This window comes from Nannobrachium achirus (assembly GCF_963921795.1).
Source record: "Nannobrachium achirus genome assembly, chromosome: 1".
Taxonomy (NCBI): domain Eukaryota; kingdom Metazoa; phylum Chordata; class Actinopteri; order Myctophiformes; family Myctophidae; genus Nannobrachium; species Nannobrachium achirus.
Genome location: NC_137810.1, coordinates 59,944,593 through 59,967,411, shown reverse-complemented (window position 1 = coordinate 59,967,411; position 22,819 = coordinate 59,944,593). Strand labels below are relative to the sequence as shown.

The 22,819-nt window shown below is 42.9% G+C and overlaps 1 protein-coding gene across 3 annotated transcripts in view; it reads left to right on the top strand.

The window, feature by feature from the left end:
- shc2 (SHC (Src homology 2 domain containing) transforming protein 2) overlaps positions 1-22,498 on the top strand; it is a 49,652-nt gene extending 27,154 nt beyond the window's left edge. For 2 of the 3 annotated variants that reach the window (XM_080734022.1, XM_080734021.1), the window contains 11 exons: positions 5,553-5,616; positions 8,265-8,384; positions 9,816-9,869; positions 10,082-10,133; positions 11,682-11,808; positions 14,491-14,659; positions 17,322-17,409; positions 18,291-18,464; positions 19,453-19,805; positions 21,147-21,317; positions 21,858-22,498. In XM_080734022.1, the coding sequence (XP_080590148.1) occupies positions 5,553-5,616; positions 8,265-8,384; positions 9,816-9,869; positions 10,082-10,133; positions 11,682-11,808; positions 14,491-14,659; positions 17,322-17,409; positions 18,291-18,464; positions 19,453-19,805; positions 21,147-21,275 (1,330 nt within the window). In that variant the 3' untranslated portion in view covers positions 21,276-21,317; positions 21,858-22,498. Of the gene's footprint in view, positions 1-5,552; positions 5,617-8,264; positions 8,385-9,815; positions 9,870-10,081; positions 10,134-11,681; positions 11,809-14,490; positions 14,660-17,321; positions 17,410-18,290; positions 18,465-19,452; positions 19,806-21,146; positions 21,326-21,857 lie in introns of all 3 variants that reach the window. The other variant, XR_013962363.1, reaches the window with a different exon arrangement.
- The last annotated feature ends 321 nt before the right edge of the window (positions 22,499-22,819 follow it).

The following is a 22,819-nucleotide window of genomic DNA, read 5'->3' as shown; positions in this document are numbered from 1 at the left end:
TCCGTTCCCCTCCTTTTTAACTTTTTGAGTGCTTGGATCTCTCCTCTCTTTTTTAAGTTTTATCCCACTGAGCACCCATCACACGTTTTTAACTTTGCTGCTACCTCCTGAGTGAACTGTACCGTCATGAAACTGTACCTTTTCCTATGCAAACTTCTAATAGTCTTCAATCAATCAAGCACCTAGTTTCTCTTTGCTTGGTATTACGCTAAGATAACTCTTTATTTAAGGAGGACTGAAAGCTAGTACCGTATTTTCCGGACTATAAGGCACACTTAAAAGCCTTTAATTTTCTCAAAAAACTACAGTGCGCCTTATAGTCCAGTGCGCCTTATATTGACATTCCCTTTAGCACAGCTCCATCTGTTGGATGCATAACGCAACGGTAGCGTCTATTATGTGCGCCTTATAGTCAGGTGCGCCTTATATATGAAAACAGTTTGAAAATAGACCATTCATTGACAGTGCGCCTTATAGTCAGGTGCGCCTTATAGTCCAGAAAATACTGTAATAGTCCCAGTCAACCGCAGACAACCCATCCCATGTGATAGCTGCGGAATACTGATAAAGAGGCCTGTCCAATATCGCGTTTTACTCAGCATGGAACACTCCTGTGGACCATACACACATATTCATGAACAAAACTCTAAGTCAACCAAGGCTACTAAAAGGAGTCGGGAGGAGATGAGTTGTGGTGGATGAGAGTGGAGCTTGTGGATCAACATAAGTAGTTTATTTATTTTCTGTATTTTGTGCGTGTGAATGGGCGAATGTGAAGTACATTTTAAAGCACTTTAAAGAAATGGTAAATGGTGCATTTTGACCCTTTCTCACGCGCACGTTCATTCACACCACTGTCGGAGGAAACCATTCTAACTAAGGCACCAAACTGCTCATTGCTTTGAGTGGCCGGAAAGACTATAAAGGCACTTTATACAGTATATGTATGCAGTGCATTTACCATGATAATTAATTAGAACATTTCCACTTTATGTTTGTCACATATAGGCTCTGGGCACTGCTCTAATCCCAGGCCCACTCTACTAGTCCACATTATCTCCAGCCAGGGACGTGCTGGGCCCCTGATTCAGCCCGGGAAAAAGAGTTGTAGAGGCCCTCATTGCGCGCTATAGAGAGAGATCTCTCTCTATAGAGAGAGATCTCTCTCTATAGCGCTGCTGCTACTCAAAGATTTGCCATTTCAGATCATGACAAGTGACAAGCTAGTGGGCCAATTACATGAGTTATATTTCGTCGTTTTCGGGTGGAAACCATTTGTTTTGTATTTATCATTTAAAAAAGGTTTTAAACTAGTGAAAACAGCCGATCTACAAGCACACAACGCCTTGCGGTGCGAGGCGTTGTGTGCTTGTAGATCTGCTGTTTTCACTACTTTTGTGCAACGGCCTTGTATGATGAAGCAGGGCTTTGCTTTTCGAAAAAAAAATTACAAATTTGAAACTTGGAGATACAAGGTTTCTGCCCGACAGTGACGATTTACTTTGTTGGCCGCCCAGCCCCCAAAATGGAACTTATTTGTATTTTTTTTCCTAATGGCCAGCCTGGACCAGCCAGGAATGAACCAGCCGTTCGGGAGTTGTCCCGCTTTTCCCAATGGCCAGCACGTCCCTGTCTCCAGCTCACACAGACATCAGTACAATGTTGGAACATCTCAATACAGACAAAACCCATCAACACCCATTAGCAAGCGATCCTTTCCCCGGGGCTAAAGCAGCCTAATCGCACAGAAGTACAGAAAAAGTACAGAAATGTTTACGTAAAACAAGTAGTACTCATTATGCACAATGTCCCATTTCACAAGTTTTCAAATGTAATTGTATAAGAATCTTTGGCCGAAATGTATACAGGGCTGAAGTGGTTTTGCAATAATAATCAAAATCTACAAAATAACGAGTATCTAAATTTTTCAAATCATTATATTGGAGTAAAAGTAAAATATTTGCCCCTGAGAGATGTAATGGCGTAGAAGCAGTAAAACTACAGAAAATTGGAAATACCTCAAAATTGTAGTGCTTAAGTACAGTACATTTACAGAGTAAATGTAATTACTGTAGATACTTTACACCATTGAGTAAAACACAGAACATTCCAGCAGCTTAGAGAGTTGTTTTGAGGGTTATATCATTGAGCTTTGGATGAAACATTCAGTAAACAGAGAGAATGGTTGGGGGGAGGGGCACTGACTGCAAATTTGCACATTTATCGAATAAATCAAATCCTTTGATTGATTGATTGATTGAAGACTTTATTAGAAGTTTGCATAGGAAAAGGTACAGTTTCATGACGGTACAGTTCACTGGTACAAGGTCTACTAAAAGGAGATCCATGAAAAGACTAAGCTTATTTCCACTGGAAACCATTGAAGTATCTCATATAACATTGAATGACAGACAAATAGAACACAGTACTATGCAGTAGATATGTAAAGAAAAACAAAAAAAAAGACAGTAAGTCTAAAACAAACAGTATATACAAAGAAGGGGCAGGGGAGGGTAGGGTTGGGCTAGGTTCATTAAATTTACATAAATAAATAACTTAACTTTCAAGAAGTATAGTGAAAATAGCAGATGCACAAGCTTGCAAAGCGAAGTGAAGCAAGCAACGCGTTGTGAACTTGTCGATCTGCTATTTTCACTCAAGTTTGGGTCCCGGTCACATGTAATTTCTCTTTTGGGTCTTGAGCTACGCTGCTCTACACTGCAGAAGAGGACCAAGTGTAGACCCCTATATGGGACCACCAGCCAGCTATAAGTATATACTGGTTGTTAAGGATGGATGTGATTTCTTGAAGCCACTAAGTTTGATATTGATTAACTAGGCTTGATTAAAGTACAGTCATGGTTATATCAGGTAATGTGTCTAAGCTGTAACCAGAGAAAGTCATGCCTGTTAAAGGTTGACCTGCTGGCAACCTTGTCTTGACCTTTGAACTGTGATGGATCTGCGACCTGCGACCTTACCTCGAGGGAGGAAACACAAGCATGCAGGGACGTGCAGAGAATGTTAGAGAGGCAGGGGCTGACATTTCTAAACAGGCCTTTTGGTGAAAATATTGATAATAGCAGACCTCCGAGTTGGGAGGTTGGCTATTTTCGGTGCTCGATACCACACTGAAAATGCATAAAGTAAATGGCAAATCAAGTGGCAAAGTGAGAGGCCAAGTGAGTTTAACGTTGTTCAATGCAATCAGATAGGACTTTTCTGTTTGGATGCATGGGCTGTCAAGGCCAGAAAGTCGTTCTATTTTGCCATTCAGTAGGCGAATTCCCACATAATGTCCGGGTATGATGATGATGTCACACACATACCCTCTATACTCCGAACAAATATTCTACCTATGAGTGGATTCTGCCAATGCATTTCAATGAGAATAGCGTGGATTCATGGTCTTGCGCAGCTTTCTGCATGCCGCGCAGACCTTGCGTTTATACTGGAGCACTGGAGCAGATCAATTCTCAGATGCTGGGTTCCCCCTCTGTCCAATCGGGTGAGTCGAAGACAGAACAGGGAGGGTCCTGGAAGTGAGTGACAGCTAGGTGCACCACAGGCTTTAGGTTTAGGACAAAATGCGCTCTCTGCGTTTTTAGTCAGCCTCTCTCAAAAAGAGTTTATCAGCTGGCAACCATACTTTGGTGTGACCGTGCCCTTACAACATCTACGAAGAAACTAGAAAGTTGGCTGATTTACCACTATTTCAGGGTTGTGCCACGAGCCGAAGGCAAACTACCACTTTTTCCATATAAATGAAAGAAAACACAGTTGTAACTTGCAAGGATCTTTAGTTACAATCATTAATTGTTTCAGAATACACATAAACTTCCTAACTTCTAAACATGAAGTCTGCATGTCATTGTTTTGGTTGGGGAAAGGTGTTCCGACTCTCAAAGTCCCCGGATGCGTTGTGAGGCGCATTGATCTCGGAAATGTGCCTCATTTGCATCACAACGCATCCGGGGACTCTGAGCAACTCCATAGAGTTGTCTCATTTACCACTCTTTCAAGCCAATCACAATCCAGTATTTGAACACGTGACTAGAAAAAGTGGTAGAACAAAAGTTTTTAAATAATTGTAGTGGACTATACAATATTTGCCTCTGAGATGTGTAGTGTAGATGAACTGAAGACTGGACATATTCCAATATTTAAAAGTAAATGTACCTCAAAATTGTACTTAAGTACAATGTGAGATGTGAAGCGACGAGATCGCCAAGCAGCTTGGGAGACTAAGTAAGTAAGTACTTGAGTAGTACAGTAGTTACTTTCCACCACTGAACATAATCAGCATTATTTCATAATGTCTCCATATTGCCCATATGGATCCTAGTAGCCTGTTGATCAATACACAGCCACACAATAAAATCCTCAGTGTCAGCTGTCATCGCCATGCTGGCTTGTTGTGGACATTTCATCAAACTTCGTCAAACAAAAATGAAAAGACAATGATTATACCAGAAACACATAAAGAGACAGCCCAAACAAAGTCTTGCCACGGACACATTTTGTACGGTCATGTTGATGACCCCTGCTCAGTGTTCATTTGTCCATTTGGAATTAGAGCAGTGGTTCACAAAGTGGGGGTACAGGGGTCCCTTTTCCCTATACTATAGCATCACAATCCCTTGAACCATTTTAACGGCTATAGATCTTCTAATGTTTCAGATGGGGGGTCCCGTCCGTAACCAAAATACATATTCATTGAGCCCCAGGGTGGTCCAGGGGAAAAATCTGCCTAAAATGTATGCCCAAATTGGAACAGTTGTGGACACAAAACTACCATGATTGTGGCTACTCTTGACCCACCAAATGTCAGCTAACCCCTGAGAATTCACAAATGCAGTGTAAAACATCACATTTCTCTTACCAAATGGTCCTGCTGTGATCATTTACCAAGGAAAAGATGATTGAAAAAGACCTCTGCCTATGGAAATTTTGCCTTCTGAATAGTGAATGAGCCTCAAGACCTCATTGAAAACATATATAGTGAATAGAGAAATTGTTCACCAAGGTGTCATCAATTGATAGGCAAAATTGTATGAATATATTCCAAACTATGTAAACTCTACAGATGTTTTAGTGAGAGTAGTGCTGTAATATTAGTAATGTTAAAGTATAGGGTGAAAAATTATAAAAACGAGTAACAATAAGTAGTAATAATACTGTAATATGAGTAATGTATGGATGAAAAGTACAATGGCAGCTGATTACTATGCTGTAGGACCACTGTAACAATAATCAACAAAGAAATTGTAGTTTGATTTGGTCTCTATTGATTTATTGACATTTATTGACAGCTGTTCAGAGGTCAACACATTTTGCCCCCGCCGGCGGGGGCAATGGGGTTCAAGAGGGGTCCTATACTGAAAAGTGTTTACAAGAGTTTACAAATATAACCAAATGACCCAATAAGGGCCCATTTTGGTGCACATTGTGTACACTGTCACTGAGTTAAATGAACACTGTCGATGTGATTAGCCTATGACTGACCAATTAGCCATTGTGTGAATGTAACGTGTGACCCTTCCTGTGACCAGGGAAGCCATCAACAGGCTGTGTGAGGCCGTGCCCGGGGGCAAGGGAGCCGCATGGAGGAGGAAGGTCAGTGCTAAAGTGTGTGTGTGTGTGTGTGTGTGTGTGTGTGTGTGTGTGTGTGTGTGTGTGTGTGTGTGTGTGTGTGTGTGTGTGTGTGTGTGTGTGTGTGTGTGTGTGTGTGATGCAGTGGTGAATAAAATATAGTTTTAGTTGACTGAATATCATTCAGATTTTAGGCGACTAAATCTACAGTTGATTTAGTCAACTGAAATGTATTTTTGGCAGGCCTTGATGGCATCGTAATGACTGATTTTACACTTGGTTGCGTGCTGAAAATAGCCGATCTACAAGCTCACAACGCGTCGCAGCGCGACGCGTTGTGAGCTTGTAGATCTGCTATTTTCAGCATGCAAAACCTGAGAGCAACCAAATATAAAATGACTCTCTTCTCCACTAGTCCCTCCCTAACGTTTTAGTCTAGTTTGTATTTTGTTGACGAAATTGTCAATATTTTTAGTCTTAGTTTTAGTCATCACAGCTTAGTTTTTATTTCGTTTTTAATTTAGTTTTCTTCATTGAAAAAAACACAGTCGACAAACATTTTTCGTCACAGTTTTAGACGACGAAATCAACACTGATGTGTGTGTGTGTGTGTGTGTGTGTGTGTGTGTGTGTGTGTGTGTGTGTGTGTGTGTGTGTGTGTGTGTGTGTGTGTGTGCGTGCGTGCGTGCGTGCGCGTGCGTGTGTGATGCAGTGGTGGAAAGTAACAAAGTACATTTACTCAAGTATTGTGTTTAAGTACAAATTTGAGGTATTAATTTTTGTACTTTACTGGAGTATTTTCAATGCTTTTACTTCTACGCAATTACATCTCTGTGGCAAATATTGTACTTTTACTCTATTTGAAAACGTAAGTTAGTAGCCTAGTTCCTTTGCAGTTTTGTATTATTACGAAACATTCATTGACCACTTTAACATTATATACGTCAGCCTTGAAAACAGACGATCTACAAGCTGACAATGGGTTGCTTTGCGAAGCGTGTTGAGCTTGTACTGTAGGTCTGCCATTTTCAAAAGGTTTTTATACAGTTTAAACGCTTGTGAAATGGGACATTCTGCGTATTTTGTACATCATTTTGTTTACATTGTAGTTTAGTTTTAAGAAAAATAGGGAGAAACACTTCACTACCCACAATCCTAATGTGTAGCAGAGACATCTCTGACTGGTAGAGCGCAAGTTATACTATGGAAATGTTGTACCACAGGATCACTGTGAAAAAACATGGCGGCCACTATGATTACAAGCCAAAGATCCACTTTTAGAACCACTTTATTGTATTATAGGCAAATGTGTGTTTAGAACAATTTTGTATTTTGAAATATTTTGCAAGTAGCAGATATTCCTTGTGTATGTTGGTGTATATCACTATTGTTTCATAGCAACAAATTATTTTCCCAGTGCCATGTACAGTACCATAGAATAGATTACTAGTAAGACACCTCAGGGCGACAAGCGACCTTGCCCTAAAGGGCGAGGTTGCGCCATGTCTTGGCCATCTGACCAGTGATGTATATCGGACCAGTTACCCATATATGGAGACCCCTGGTACCCATATGGAGATCCATGTACTGTATATGGAGATATGCTGTGAGAGTCCAAACATGCTTACTCAGTTATTCGTTATGTGAAAGTCCCATGACGTCATTGACATCTGACATCATACATACAATCCCTTTTATGCCCATACATGGAGATCCCTGTCTGAACCAGCCACACAGATATGGGCTGTCTTTGCCATCTGTCTTGGCCATATATGGATTTTGTGGTATGTGGCCAATGTGGCCTCCATATATGGGCATTCCCATATGAAGTCCTGTTAGATATGGGCTCAATATTGATGACATCAGGGAACTCCATATATAGGCATAAAGGGGATTTTAGTGTTGTTCCCCTGACATCACAGTGATGTCAGAGCGCGATGTCAGACCGTAAAAAAGTGTCCACGTCCAGACAGATGGAGACATGATGTGCCGTTTCACATACTAAACTGCGACCTTCGGTCACAATTAACCACATTAACCCTACTACAGTTGTCTCTATTTTGGACATTGTCATAGGTAGGGGTGGGCGATATGGAAAAATACAATATCACAATATGTTTCCAAGCAAATATCACGATAGACGATCTTATCGCGATTCTTTTTCATGTTGGTTTTTATGGTTCAACAGACCATTTAGACCAGTGGTCCTCAAAGTGGGGCCCGGGCCTGGGGTTCCTTTTGGGGGGTCTAAATAGACCCTTACAAGTATGTACAACTCTGACAGTATACAAATGAAACCAAATGGACCCTTACAGGTCCATTTGGTTCCATTTGTATACTGTCAGAGTTAAGGGGAGACCTGGACATTTCAAAGTCTCAGAACTACTTATTTAGACCAAAATGCATGTTTAAATGAATTCTGCAATGAATCTCTGTATTAACAATTCAAAAGGATTTTTTATAAGGCTCCCTCATTGTATCACGATACATACGATATCTCTGAAAAGGCATATCGTGGAGACATTGTATCGTCTCAACGATATTTATCACCATATCGCCCACACCTAGTCATAGGTCATGATTTTCCAAAACGGTTCATATTTTTTTTTAAATCAATTTGTTAACAAACAGATAAGCGGTTGATGGTGTATCCTGTGTCTTTTGTGTTACAGGCCTTTAACAAGGCTCTCCAGTCCATCATGGGTAAAAGTAACCTGCGTTTTGCTGGCATGAGCATCGCGGTCAACATCTCCATAGAGGGCCTCAGCCTCCTCATCCCCACCACGCGACAGGTCAGTACACCGCTGTGTTTACATTAAATATAATAGATCTCTATTAGTGTTTGCTTTGGTTTGTCAGTTAGTTATTAACATTGTAGGTTTAACTTGCTTAGATGCATTTCTTTTAGATATTTATTTATTATCATGATGTGTTTTCATTGATGTCTTTGAGCTGCTGTAACGCTTCCCCTCGGGGATCAATAAAGTACCTACTAGGGCATTCACCAAATATTCGAATATTCGAATATCAAAGTCACTATTCGACGTTGTTCACCGAAGTCGAATATTCGCTTATTTTTATTTTTTTATTGTTTTCTCTTTAAAAAATGTATACCGCTAGTTTATAAAGCTTGGCTAGATAGGAAGTCATAAAAATTAGTTGTCAATGCCCCTGGTGGATGAATTTGTTAATGCTCTATACCAGGGGTTCTCAAACCTTTTTAGGCCGTGACCCCCAAAATAAACATATTTGAACTGGGGACCCCCCACCCTGACAAGCACTTGGAATTGTAGGTATTACATTTAATGTGACTCGGTTCCGCAGATAAATATTGTGACATTTCTTTTTTTATTTTTTCACAATGTTCGCCTCTTGCTTACTTAATATTTGACAGTTTGGCCAGTCCTGTCGAATATTCGACTATTCGAATACTTTGCGGTCGAATAATTCGAATACTAAAAATCACTATTCGTGAATGCCCTAGTACCTACCTACCTACCTACCTACCTAATATGACCAAATGAATCCTTCGGTTTGTTCTCACTGGCGATAAAGTTGATTATATACACCATTGTTTCCCAAACCCTGGGTCGGGACCCATTTGTGGTTCGCAGACAGATCTTTATGGGTCCCGTTTATTTAGTTTAGTTTTCATTTTCGTTTTTTTTTTCTTCTTCATTAATTAAAAACTAAATACAATATCTTTTTTTTTCTTCAGTAATTTCATGAAGAAATCAAAGAAAAATCTAAGAAATCCATAAATTAGAAAACAAATGTTTAAGAAGTAGTGAAAATAGCCAACCTATAAGCCCACAACTCGGTGCGAATCGACACGCTGTGAGCTTGTAGATCTGCTATTTTCACTAGTTTGGGTCCCGAGAAAATGTCAAATTCCTCTTTTGGGTCTTGAGCAAAAACGTTTGTGAATCACTGACATACACAATTAAAAATGTGTAATTGATACATGCAGTTGCATTGAGACAGAGATAAACACACACAAACATTTACAAGGTAAAATCCAGAATGTTAACTTCAGATCGTGTGAAAATGGACCAGTGTTTTCACTCTCAGATGTAAATGAAATGTAATGTAAATGCTCTCGATTCCATGTGCATAGGGACAGTAACAAACAAGTGCCAAACGTATAGAGTTGCATTGCATGCAGTGATAATATCCTGTGTATACGTTTCTGTACTGTACTTTTCCCCATCTCCATCTCTCAGGTGATAGCGCACCATCCGATGCAGTCCATCTCCTTCGCCTCGGGGGGAGACACTGTGAGTGCAATGCGTTATTATCCCCCTCCCCGCCCTAGCTTCTATTTGGTTGGAATGGACTTTTTGGCAGACGGCGAGTCTGCATTTGACTGCGTTCCAATCTCATGGCCTGCATGGAGAATCAATAAGGGCTTTAATTCAATTATATATCCCGCCCTCTAATTCATCTGGTCTTATTGAGTTCCTCCCCCCCCTCCTCTCATCTCTTGCAGGACACGCCTGACTACGTTGCGTATGTGGCCAAAGACCCCGTGAACCAGAGAGGTATCTACACCAAGGAGCTTCTCTTTCCATTCCCTTTTGAGTGCACGACACATACAGTACATGCAGCATTGTGTGTGTGTGTGTGTGCGTGTGCGTGTGCGTGTGCGAGTGCGTGCGAGTGTGTGTGTGTGTGTGCGCACGACCGCACGTGCATTAAATATGGATTAGATTCCACCCGGAGGGAGAACATTATGACTCACTGCCACTTGTTTATCAAGATGCTGCTATCGATTTCTCGGACTCTCTGCAAAGACACAATGAAGAAGTTCATTCTAAAATGAGTTATCAGCCGGTCGGAAAACACGTCGACACCTACTCCTTTGATTGTCCCTTTAAACTCGTCACTGAGGTGAAAGTACAGCTCTGCGTGGTGCAATACCAATGTCATTTGTAAAATCCGTCTGTAAAAAGTGCCCTCTCTCCAGACCATGAATGCTGTTTTTACTATGGTGAAAGAAATGCAAATGCCCTCTTTCCATGCCATACCTGAAGGCAGAATTCAAGAGAAATTGTCTCGTCCAAACTCTCCTGAACTTGAATGCAGCATCTTATGTTGAAAGAATTGCCCTCTCTGTGTAGAAATCCATGCCACATCTCCAGTATTAACTTGATCATGCTTAGTTCAGTGTGGTATCAAGCACGGAAATAGCCGGGGAGAGTTTCGCTGTTACTACGTGTCATCTTTTTCGACCTTTCAACACCCAACTCTAACCCTTACCCTAACCTCCGTGGGGTGAGTTGCTAACCCTCCCGACGCTCCGTTGTCAAAAGGATGGCACGTAGTAACAGCAAGATTTCACCAAATAGCCGACCCCCAAGCTCACAACGCGTCGCAATGCGCCGCGTTGTGAGCTTGGAGGTCTGCTATTTTTGACATTTTCACCCAAAAGGCTCTTTTAGAAATTCCGGCCCCTGCCTCTCTAACATTCTCTGCACATCCCTGGCGCTATGTAATACAAATGTAATTTGCTCTCTTGACCACATTATACCCTATCCATATACTTAGTTGACTGAGGTCCCCCAGGGGTCTGTACTCGGTCCCCTCGTCTCTTCCCCTCAACGCCAAAAAAATAGTCGATCTACAAGCTCACGTCGCTTGTAGATCCCTCATGCCATGCCCCGCTTGTCATTATTATGACATTCTTATGACCCCCATCCCAGAATAGGGATAATAGGGTTCATTTGGTTAAAGAATAGGAGCGATCACATGTGAGCGACCACAACGGAAATTGAGGGGGAAATGTAGGATGATTTTAACATTTCGTTGTTGTTGCTTTTGTATTGTTCATCTATGTTTTTATCGATATCCAAAACAACTTCTTTCCCCCTTTATATGACTTATAATCTCAGATTCAGTTAATAATAACCGGCCGGTACACGGTAAAAAATGTTAATTTCATCCCCTTGTAACTCTGAGAGTGTAGAAAATGTAAACCACGATTGTCTGTACGTTTTGGCTACACTCTCGAGTGGAATTAACAGGTTTTACAGTGCACACTCAGGTCATCTCTGGGCTCACTACTAACATGGCTCTCTGTCCTCTGTCAGCGTGTCATATTCTGGAGTGCTCAGACGGTTTAGCCCAGAGCGTCATCAGTACTATTGGCCAAGCCTTCGAGCTGCAGTTCAAACAGTACCTCCACAGCCCGCCCAAGACCATGGCCTCCACGGAGAGGTGAGCTCACTTTTCTGAGGGTTTCTTTTCCTCCGCTTCCACTGGAGAGCACCGGAACGAAGAGAGATGAAAGAACACAGGGGTCATCAACGTGTCCTTACACGGACGTAATATGTGTCCGTGGCAAGACTTAGTTTTGTCCGTGGCAAATTCTAGACTCTTTTTTTACACACCAATATAACGTTGTTGTCCTTATATGTCCAAAAGCGTTCGTTTTGTATTTATCATTTAAAAAATGAACTAAACTAGTGAAAATAGCCGATCTACAAGCACACAATGCCAATGCATTTCAATGGGAATGGAGTGGGGTTTTTTTGCAGCAAAACTGGCAGCAAACCGCTCCATTCCCAGAATCCGGCCTCATAGGTAGAGAATAAAAGTGAAATGGGACCTTCTGCATAATGAGTACATTAATGGATTGCATTTTTATAGCGCTTTTAAAGCAAGTTGCGAACTCAACGTGATTTACAACGGTCCATTCATTCATTCATTGGGATTCATACAAACACTTCCTACTTTTGGTACTTTAAATACATTTATATTCAAATACTTTTGTACGTTTTACTTACTTTTGTGACATTTTTAATTCCAGACTTTTACTTGCAGTATATCAGTATTTCTACATTGCAGTATTGGTACTTTTACTTAAAGGAGTAGTTCACCAATTTTCAACCTGTCTTCATATAATAGGTCCTCACTAATGGTCATGATAAAATATCACAATTTTTTTTTACTTAGTCCAAGTCTCCTAGGAGAGCTGTGGGGAGTTCAGAATCCATAGTCTTGTGACATCATCATTTTCCCAAAAAAAATTTTTATCAACATTTTTGAAAAAAGAAATAGATTTTTATTATCGCGAGAACAATGGCTTCCACTTTAAAATTGCAACTTTTCAGGAATAGAAAGCCTGCAGTTTCTATAAGCTGGATTGGCAATCGATGTCACAAGACTATGGGTTTCTGACCTGCCCACAGCCCTCCTCTGGAAAAAAAAAGAAAAAAAAGAAAAGAAAAGCTATTTTTGAGTGAGGATCAATTATATGAACATAGGTTGAAAAGTGGTGGAGTGCCCCTTTAAGTAAAAAAAGAGTACTTTTTCGAACAGTGCACAGGCTTCATGGGTCAGTGTGGTTTATCACACGTTGGCACTCATGCCCCCCTGTGCCTGGGCATTCTACAGAGAAGTGCTGAGTCGTGCCTTTCTAGAGACACTAAAAACCTGATATCAGAAGCTCTTCCTTTCTTGTGCATGAGGAGGAGATGTGCTCAATCCTTTGCTCTCATATTCCCACAAAGTCCATCCTTCACTTGTGACCATCAACACATATCAATACCTGTCATTCAGCTCTCGGGAACTATTTTCCAACTTTTTGTTTAGGCAAATAGAACAAGCTTGGCTTAAAACCCTTTAAAACCTGGAAGGCGCCGCCCACGTTTTAACCACTTTAACCATTATTTTATGCTTTAACTATTGAAAAATAGCAGATATACAAGCTCATAGCGTGGCTGCGAGCTTGTAGATCTGTTATTTTTGAGAAAAAGAAAAAAAAAATGAAAACGTGTGCAAGTCTTTGAATGTCTTTGACCCGATCTTTGACCCGACATCTAAATCCTTCCTCTAAATCAGTGGTTCTCAAACTTTTTCACGTCAAGAGACCACCAAAATTACAGTTAAAATGTATTGTTCCAGGGACCCCCCAGAAGCAGAGATTTGAGTTACAAAATTTGGCTTTGAAAAATATTTATTGAAAAATGCACACATTTTCACGATTAAAAAAAACAATAGCAGATCTACAAGCTCGGAGCCACGCTGCGAGCTTGTATATCTGTTATTTTTCAATAGTTAAAGGGCAAGTTCACCTCTGGGACAACCAGATCTTATTTTATTGTTGTTTGGGACACGATCAACACAATCCTGAGTAATTTTTTGTGTTCAATCTGTGTTTTTAGATATTTTAGTATTTCAGCTTGCCAAATGCATCATTATGACTAGCCTAGTAAACTGACTCCCCCCATCTTTGCATTCGAACGAAGGCAGGAGGAGGAGTCTGATCTGGTTTTCCCAGAGGTGAACTGTTCCTTTAAAGCATTCAATAATTTTAGGCCTAAATGGGTTCAAACATACAGAGCATGATGATAACTCTTCCCAGAATCAGTTACGTCAGGGTTCCCCAATTAGTTTTCCCCAAGGGCCAAATTATGTCTAGGGTACCAAGCTGAGGGCCACAACATTGCAGGGGACAGTGGCATTCCCGCTACTCCAGTGACAGTTCAGATATTGTCGTTGTCGGGTGAAAATCTTGTATGTCCAAAACCGTTCGTTTTGCATTTATCATTTTAAAATTAAACTAGTGAAAACAGCCGATCTACAAGCACACAACGCCTCGCACCACGCCTCGCGGTGCGAGGCGTTGTGTGCTTGTAGATCGGCTGTTTTCACTACTTTTGTGCGACGGCCTTGTTTGATCAAGCAGAGCTTTACTTTGCGAAAGAACGTACACATTTTGAAATACGGGTTTTCCACCCGACAATGACAATATACTAGTGTTGTTGCTGCTCTTATACCACCATTATTACTGGGGTTGGTGGGGGCCAGACAGTAGCCCCCCGCGGGCTGCAAATGGCCCGCGGGCCGCCTATTGGGGAACCCTGAGTTACGTGCTCACTCTATGGCTTCTCTCAGGACGTTCAGGGCGGAGGAGCCGGCGTGGGGCGACGACGACGACTCCTCGGAGCACGACTACTACAACAGCATCCCAGGGAAGGAGCCTCCCGTGGGGGGAGTGGTGGACTCCAGGCTCAGGCCCAGCGGGGCCCTGCTGGGCCACATCCACACCCAGCCGCAGAGCAAGGTACAGGATAGCAGCACAGGGGCCTTTCTGTGTGGAGTTTGCATGTTCTCCCTGTGTCTCCTTGGGTAGATACCCTCACAAAAACACGCAGTAATCCTGGTCTTTATAATGCCTCCCCCTGGCCAGCTTGGGCGCCTGATGGAGCCAGGGGAGGCCTTAGCTATGTTTCACCAGTTTCAATTGAAACGGGCCTCAGCCACCAGCTCTTGAACAGGCCTCCAGATTACTAAGGTCGCCCCTCATGGAGGGGAAAGGAACTGGTTGGAATAACGTGTTCCTTCCACGTGCTACGTCCAACCGGGGAAACTCACCCCTGTTAGTCCATGGGCCATAAGAGATGTCGGTATCCGAAAGGTGGCAAAGGTTACCATGCATTTTTGAAAAGCTCTATATCTGTAGATTATAATTTGGTATGATAACCCCTTCTGAGACACAGCTAAATTGGTGTTATCAGCCGCTAGAGTTGGTGTCCCATTAACTTTACTATACAGGGGGGGAAAAAAGCAAAACATGAATCTGCTTTAAGGGGTCAAACTAACTAAACGGCCGCCACAAAAGTGGCGGCCCCATAAGACTAAACCATAGTCTTATGGGGCCGTTTTTAGCCCACAGAATGTTTTTTGTGCAAAACAGATGCTTGCAATGGATTCAGAATCATGAAAAAGTTTGACCCCTCATATGATACTTAAAGCAGATTAATGTTTTCCTTTTTTTCCCCCTGTATAGTAAAGTTAATGGGACACCAACTCTAGTCTAGCGGCTGATATCACCAATTTAGCTGTGTCTCAAAAAGGGTTATCACCAAAATATAATCTACAGATATAGAGCTTTTCAAAAATGCATGGTAACCTTTGCCACCTTTCGGAAACCGACATCTCATATGGCCCATGGACTATGTCAGGTGATAAGATGTGGCCTGCTCACTCCTCATTCACTGAAGGAAGCATGAGCTCAGTTCGGGGCCCTCCCCAGGCGTGACAGAGGGAGAGCAGAGCCCAGGATTACAGCAATTAGGCAACCACTGATCCTAATGCATAATCAGCTCTGTAGAAAATATTTTCATGTCAAGGACCCCTAAATTAATGTGTGTTTGTCCGTGGACCCCCATCTGAAAAGAGTTTGTGCCAAGGACCCCCGGCCCCAATACAAGCTTTGTGGTGTTCAAAATATTGAAAATATTCAAATGTTTTCAAAGAATGTTAAGATTGTTTTAAAATAGCTGATGTGATGTACTGTACATATAGGGCCACTTTGAGAACCACCAGCACTTGGATTATACCTCCATAAATTGAGAGTGTACAAATACAGGTCCAATTGGTTCCATGTGTACACTCCCAGATACAGCCACATAAAGCCTCTATCAGAGTCCATGGTGAAGAGCTATATTCACTTCACCGTAATGTAGTTTCCTAGCTATCACCTAGGCTTTATGTATTTTTAGGTGATAGCTAGAAAACTACACCACGGTGAAGTGAATAGCACTTCACCCTGGACTCTGATAGAGGCTTAAGGGTCCTCCATTTGGTTCCTAACTAACCATAATGTATCTGGCCCCCTCAAGGACCCCTGGGGGTCCCTGGGCCCCTCTTTGATAACCCCCATTGTAGAAGAATATCTGCCAGGCTTATAACGGCACTACCGCTGTTTGCTATTTTACTTTGCATAACGTTGAGAGGAATTAATGTCATAGCATGTAATTTTCCACCCGAGATCTAAATGCATCTCAGACATTGTAATTGGGGCTGCAGCTGCTCAGAGTGTGCATGTCCAGCCTCAGCCCATAATTGACAGCCAGGGTCAGGCAGCACTCCTTCATCTCTGCTCCATAAACCAATGACCCACGAGCCTTCCTGCTCTTTGCTGCTATATGGTTTGCGTGGGGTATCATTCATAAGCCCTGTGAACAGGGGCGTCACACCAAATTCTGGGCCCTGGGTGCAAGGATTCACTGTAGGCCCCCCATGAATGGGAAGTTGGGAACGCATTATTATGCATTATTTTGTGCTTTAACCATTGAAAAATAGCAGATCTACAAGCTCACAGCGCGACACCGCTATTCTGAAAAATCGTGAAAATTTGTGCAGGTCTATATTTTTGACATGATTCTATAAATGTCTTCTAAATCCTTCTAAGGTTTTCCCCCATTTCAAAATATTTGCACCAAAAAAATAGCAGATATACAAGCTCGCGGCGTGGCACCGAGTGCCGCGCCGTGACCGTGAGCTTGTATATCTACTATTTTTCAATAGCTAAAGTATAAAATAATTAAGGCCCCTCCACCTTGGGCCCTAGTAACTCAGTCCCACTTTTCCCCCCCAGTGTGACGCCCCTGCCTGTGAAGCATGGCTTATAGTGTACTTCCACAAACGTCTTTTCCGTGTGCCTGCGCCCTAATTGGCAGGGAAAGATATGATTACAGGTTGAAACGCAGGCCCCTGTGAGAGGAATCATCCTCCTTTTCCCAGCAGCTTACTGGAGTCAGGGATGTAGCTAGGGTTTCAGACTGAGTGCCTCCAAACGACATTATGCCGGGGACAAGAGATGTACGCTGTACCAATCAGGTAGTGAAACAAATATGTTTACAAGGCATTGAGTGCGTCTCTGTGGTGCGTGTTTGTGTGTGTGTGTGTGTGTGTGTGTGTGTGTGTGTGTTTGTTTGCAGATGGGCTCCCCAGCGAGAAGGGACACAGTGTCTTACCCCTCTGGTCAGCTGTGCTATGAACTTCACTGGGACACAGAAACAAGCTCAGGTAGGACCTCTTGTGGCAAGACAAAAGACCTGCAATCAGAGAAAACATTGGCTGAAGAGTTATTTATTTATGTCGGTTTAAAGGGGAACTATGGGCACGTCTATTGTGTATACTGACACATTCCCCCCTCCCCCTTCCCTCTATGACAGGCATCAAACAGGTAGTTGCCTTTGACGCTTTCGTTGATAAGAGAGATCACTAACGAGCACTTGACACTTTTATGGCCCAATCGATTACCTCAGTGCACAACCCCTTTGAGGTTCAAAGGGAGCAATTTAGGTGCCGGCCACACGGAGCTGGATATTTCTGAAGCTAGACATTTCTTTATGCGGTTGGGGCTTGCAGCCACACAAAGCTGGATATTTTGGACGCGAAACTGGATATTTTTTAAACCGGATAAATAAGTGAAGACATTGCAAAATATTCGATTCACTGGATCCGTGTAGGCATGGAACACGGATATCTCTGAAGACTTTACTGTGTTTGTGCTTGTCCCCCTATAGTGGAGGTCTGGGGACTCTTTTAGACCTAGATATCTTTGTCGTGTGGACCTAGATATTTTTCTATGTGGATATCTGAAAAACCGGGATATATGAAAAATCCAGATCTGTGTAGCCTAGGCCTAAGAGCTCTGGACACCTCCCCCTGACAAAAACGTCCCTCCAAGGGATGAATGTCAACACAAACAGTGGAACAGAACCAAAATACAGCCAGAGGGATGTGTCTTTCTGCAAGGAAACACCCCAGCACAACAATGTAGTGGCTGATAGAGAGAAATAAGTGCTAAAATATGTATATACTATACTGTATATATAAAAAATATAGGCTTACCTAGTTTCCCTTTAAACGTGATGGTCTTAATTGCTTCCTTTCTCATGCAGGCCTGACATCAGACGGGTACCTGCGTGCAGACGGCCAGCCTCCCAGCAGCAGAGACTATGAGGAGCACTTGTACGTCAACACCCAGAGTCTGGAGGACTCCCTGGCACAGGGCTCAGAGGCACACAGAGCACCCAGGGGACCCGAGAGTCCCAAGAAAGACATCTTTGACATGAGTAAGTGAGGCAGGTTTTCTTTGTGAGCACAGCTGATGCATGAAGATCAACGGATATAGTTCAAAGCAAACACACCATTTTTTCCACCTTTATTATACCCATCTAAAAGCACACATTGTTATGACACAAGTTCATAGCCTATTTTATGGTCATATATGGTATTTATTGCTATAATAAGTACATGCAGTAGCAACCCACAAACATGCACTATAACTGCAGACAGCGGTTTAAGTGTATCACTGTGATCTTTGCTTCGTGGTCCTTTCTCTGCGGCAGTGGCTCAGGGGTTAAGAGTTGCCGTCTTAGAACACGGAGGGTTCCCGAAGGGTTCCCAGTTCGATCCCGGGCTCCCCCAGAATTAGAGTGGAAGAGTCCTTGAGCAAGACTCTGAACCCCTAGTTGCTCCTGGTGAGCAGCAGATCAGTGCCTTGCATGGTTGCCACCGGTAACCGGTAGAGTCGCCGGGAAGAAACTCACTGAGATTTTTTATTCTTGTATTTGTTTTACTGAGAATAAGTTTAGAAATAACTTTAGGATTACGCATATCTTTCTGAGGTTAAGATTAGGAATAGGGCTTGGTTTTGGCACCTTTTTACTGAGGTTATAAGGTTAGGAATAAGGTTAGGTTTAACCGTTTTTAGGCATAGTTTACAGAGGTATATATGGATATTAAGGATCTCAATGGAAAATACAAATAAGCCTTGCCTTACCCTTGTTTCCTTTTAGTTGACATTGTATCAGTGAACTGTACTGTCATGAAACTGTACCTTTTCCTATCCAAAACCTCGACTAATAAATACCTCAATCAATCAATCAAAAGCCATAAACCATCAGCCCAGGGCAGTTTCTTTCCGGCGACTCTTCTGGTATTCTTGCCACCGCCATTGAATGGGTGTGTGAATGGGTGAATGTAATGCACAATCTCTGTAAAGCACCTTGGATAAAGGCGCTATATAAATTCACCATTTACCATTTATTTCTCCCCCAGGGCCCTTCGAAGATGCTCTGAAGCTCCACGAGACCACCAGAGGAGGAGGAGGAGGAGGGGCAGGGGCGTGTGCTCAGGGCGGAGGGGGAGGGGCAGGGGTTGGCGTGGTGGTCCTGGAGGACCAGTGGCCCAGCCCGCCGCGGCGCCGCGCCCCCGTGGCGCCCACCGAGGAGCAGCTCCGCCGGGAGGCCTGGTACCACGGCCGCATGAGCCGCCGCGACGCCGAGAGGATCCTGGTCCGAGACGGAGACTTCCTGGTCAGGGAGAGCACCACCAACCCGGGCCAGTACGTCCTGACCGGCATGCACTGTGGCCTGCCCAAACACCTGCTGCTGGTCGACCCTGAGGGAGTGGTGAGTAGGGCTGGGATCCTTAACGATTCCCTCTTAATGTTCCGATTCCAAAGGGGAATACCACTCATTTTCAATATTGAACTATGTCAACATTGAACTCCAGTTCTGTGTTGCCTAGAACTGGAGGATTGATTGTGGGGTCATGTGATCAGTGACATCTAAGATTTATAAGCCTTCCTCAGTGCTTCAAACACACACAGTGTACAGTGTTTTATCCAGAGGGTGCAAAATCCCTAGGACTCTGAGAGGCCTTTTCCACCAGCAAAGAACCGGCTCTGGTTCTTTCTCCCGCCTATGGGATGAACCAGAGGTGAGCTTTTCCACCGAGAACCGTGTTGGTTCCGAACCGTAAAAGTTGGTTTGCGGCCGGTTCGCAAGAACGAACCAAGGTTACAAGAATGTTGCCATCCCATAGGCGGGAGAAAGAACCCGAACCGGTTCTTTGCCGGGGGAAAGGCCCCTGAGAGTGTACAAATGGAACCAAATTGACCCATGAGTTACTGACCTGTAAAACCTCTTAACAGAGTCCAGGGTGAAGAGCTATTCACTTCACCGCGTTGTAGTTTCCTAGCTATCACCTAGGCTTTGTTATGTATTTTTAGGTGATAGCTGGAAAACTACACCGCGGTGAAGTGAATAGCTCTTCACCCTGGACTCTGATAGAGGCTTAAGGGTCCATTCTTTGGACCCCTGGTGATCCCCAAACCTTACATTGAGAAACAGTGGCATGAACCAAGGTTATTATAGTAAACGAAAACTAACTAAAAAACGAAAACTAGAATGGAAAAAACATTTTAGTTAACTGAAATAAAAATAAAAACGAAGCTTTTTAAAAAAACGAAAACTAACTGAAACTGTATTGTGTGTTTACAAAACTAACTAAAATAAACTAAAATGATAGAGAAAATCTCCTTAGTTTTCGTCTTTTGTGGAAATAAAAAATAAAAAACACCAGTTGGTGAGGTCAAAGAGAGAAGTTGTATGTCTCAACATTCCTGCCACTCTCATCAATATGATGTTTATTTGATTTTCTTTATTAGACAATACTTTTTCTGGAGCTTTTTTAATCTCACCCCTGACAAATAACCAATATTACGTAAAAGACTAAAACTAACACTAAAACTAATAAAAACTAAACTAAAACTAAGCATTTAAAAAAAATTAAAACGAAACGAAACTAGCAACTTCACTTTAAAAACGAATTAAAACGAAACTGTAATTGAAAACAAAACCTCAAAACTAATAAAAATAAAAACTAATGGAAAAATCCAAAACTATTATAACCTTGGCATGAACTGCTTGGTCTTATTCCCTTGCGTCTCTTTCTGTTGCTCCATGCAGGTGCGGACCAAAGACATGCTGTTTGAGAGCATCAGCCACCTGATCTCCTACCACCTGAAGAATGAGCTGCCTATTGTGGCGGCAGAAAGTGAACTCCACCTTAAACAGGTGGTCCGGAGGAAACAGTGACCCCTGCAGGCCTGCCTCATTGAGGGTGCACTGCCTGAATGGGTAAGCAGGTAGGAGGACAATGATGACTGCATATATAACAAAACATATATGTCCTATAATAAAACTGGCTTAAAGGAGGACCGGCCAGCCGGCGGGCAGACAAATACAGAAATGTCCATATATGGGCATAAAAGGGGCAATGCGGGGTCAGAAACAGTGCTGGCCACGTAGTTAATGTAACTCCAAATGTCACTATTTCCCCATAGACTGATTAGACTCTCCAATAGACGGCTCATAAACTCATCCCCTCCCCTTTTACCATACACCCAACACTGTGGGTGTGGCTAACTTCAACTGGGTCACCACCCACCTGGCAACCAGGCATACTTAATGACTTGGTGGGTGTGGCCACATAAAAAACATAATTTGAACACTTTCTGTACACTTTTTTGGAAAACAATTTTTTTTTAGGGAGAAAAAAAATCATGGCACCCCATCTTTAAATAATTGCACCCTCCAGGTTCATACCCATTACACTGCTATGCACTGTAAACTAACTTGCAAATGAATGTAAATAAAGTTCTTTGTCTTCTCTCCTAGGATCCAGAGGTGAACACCCTCACGTCCATGCTGAAAACCGGCTGAAACGTCTAGCCTGGTTGCATCGCCGACTCCTCTATTCCAGTGGACATCGCTAGCAAGGACTTAAGAGGTGTCTGACGTCTCCTCGTACTTTCTGTCTCTGTGGAACTTTCAGGCTCAAAGGAACTGTCCTCTCACCCGTTGCTCAACTCCTCAGCATGCAGTCATTAAGCTACAAACCGCTCCGTCTGAACCTAAACCACGGTCCAGCCCTGCTGAGCCCAGTCCAGCCAAATGACATGGTGTCATGAACACTTGGCAGCTGATGGCAAGAGGTCCATTAAGGTCAAAGAGAGAGTTGACCACTGGGGGGGTCAGAAATCACGCAGTCGGCCCCACAGGGTCACACAGGAGGGAAGTGCTCCAACTGACCCGCTACACCAGGGCAGGGCCCCTGATTCAGCCCGGGAAAAAGAGTTGGAGATGCCCTCATTGCGCGCTATAGAGCTGCTGCTACTCAAAGATTTGCCATTTCAAGACCATGACAAGTGACAAGCCAGTGGGCCAATTACATGAGTTATATTTCGTTGTTGTCGGGTGGAAACCTTGTATGTCCAAAACCGTTTGTTTTGTATTTATCATTTTAAAAATGATTTAAACTAGTGAAAACAGCCGATCTACAAGCACACAACGCCTCGCACCGCGAGGCGTTGTGTGCTTGTAGATCTGCTGTTTTCACTACTTTTGTGCAACAGCCTTGTATGATGAAGCAGTGCTTTGCTTTGCGAAAAGATTTACACATTTGAAACTTGGAGATACGAGGTTTCTGCCCGACAGTGACGATTTACTTTGTTGGCCGCCCAGCCCCCAAAATGGAACGAAGGCCGACATTTTATTTACATTTTTTTCCTAATGGCCGGCCTGGACCGGCCGGGAATGAACCGGCCGTTTGGGAGTTGTCCCGCTTTTCCCAATGGCCA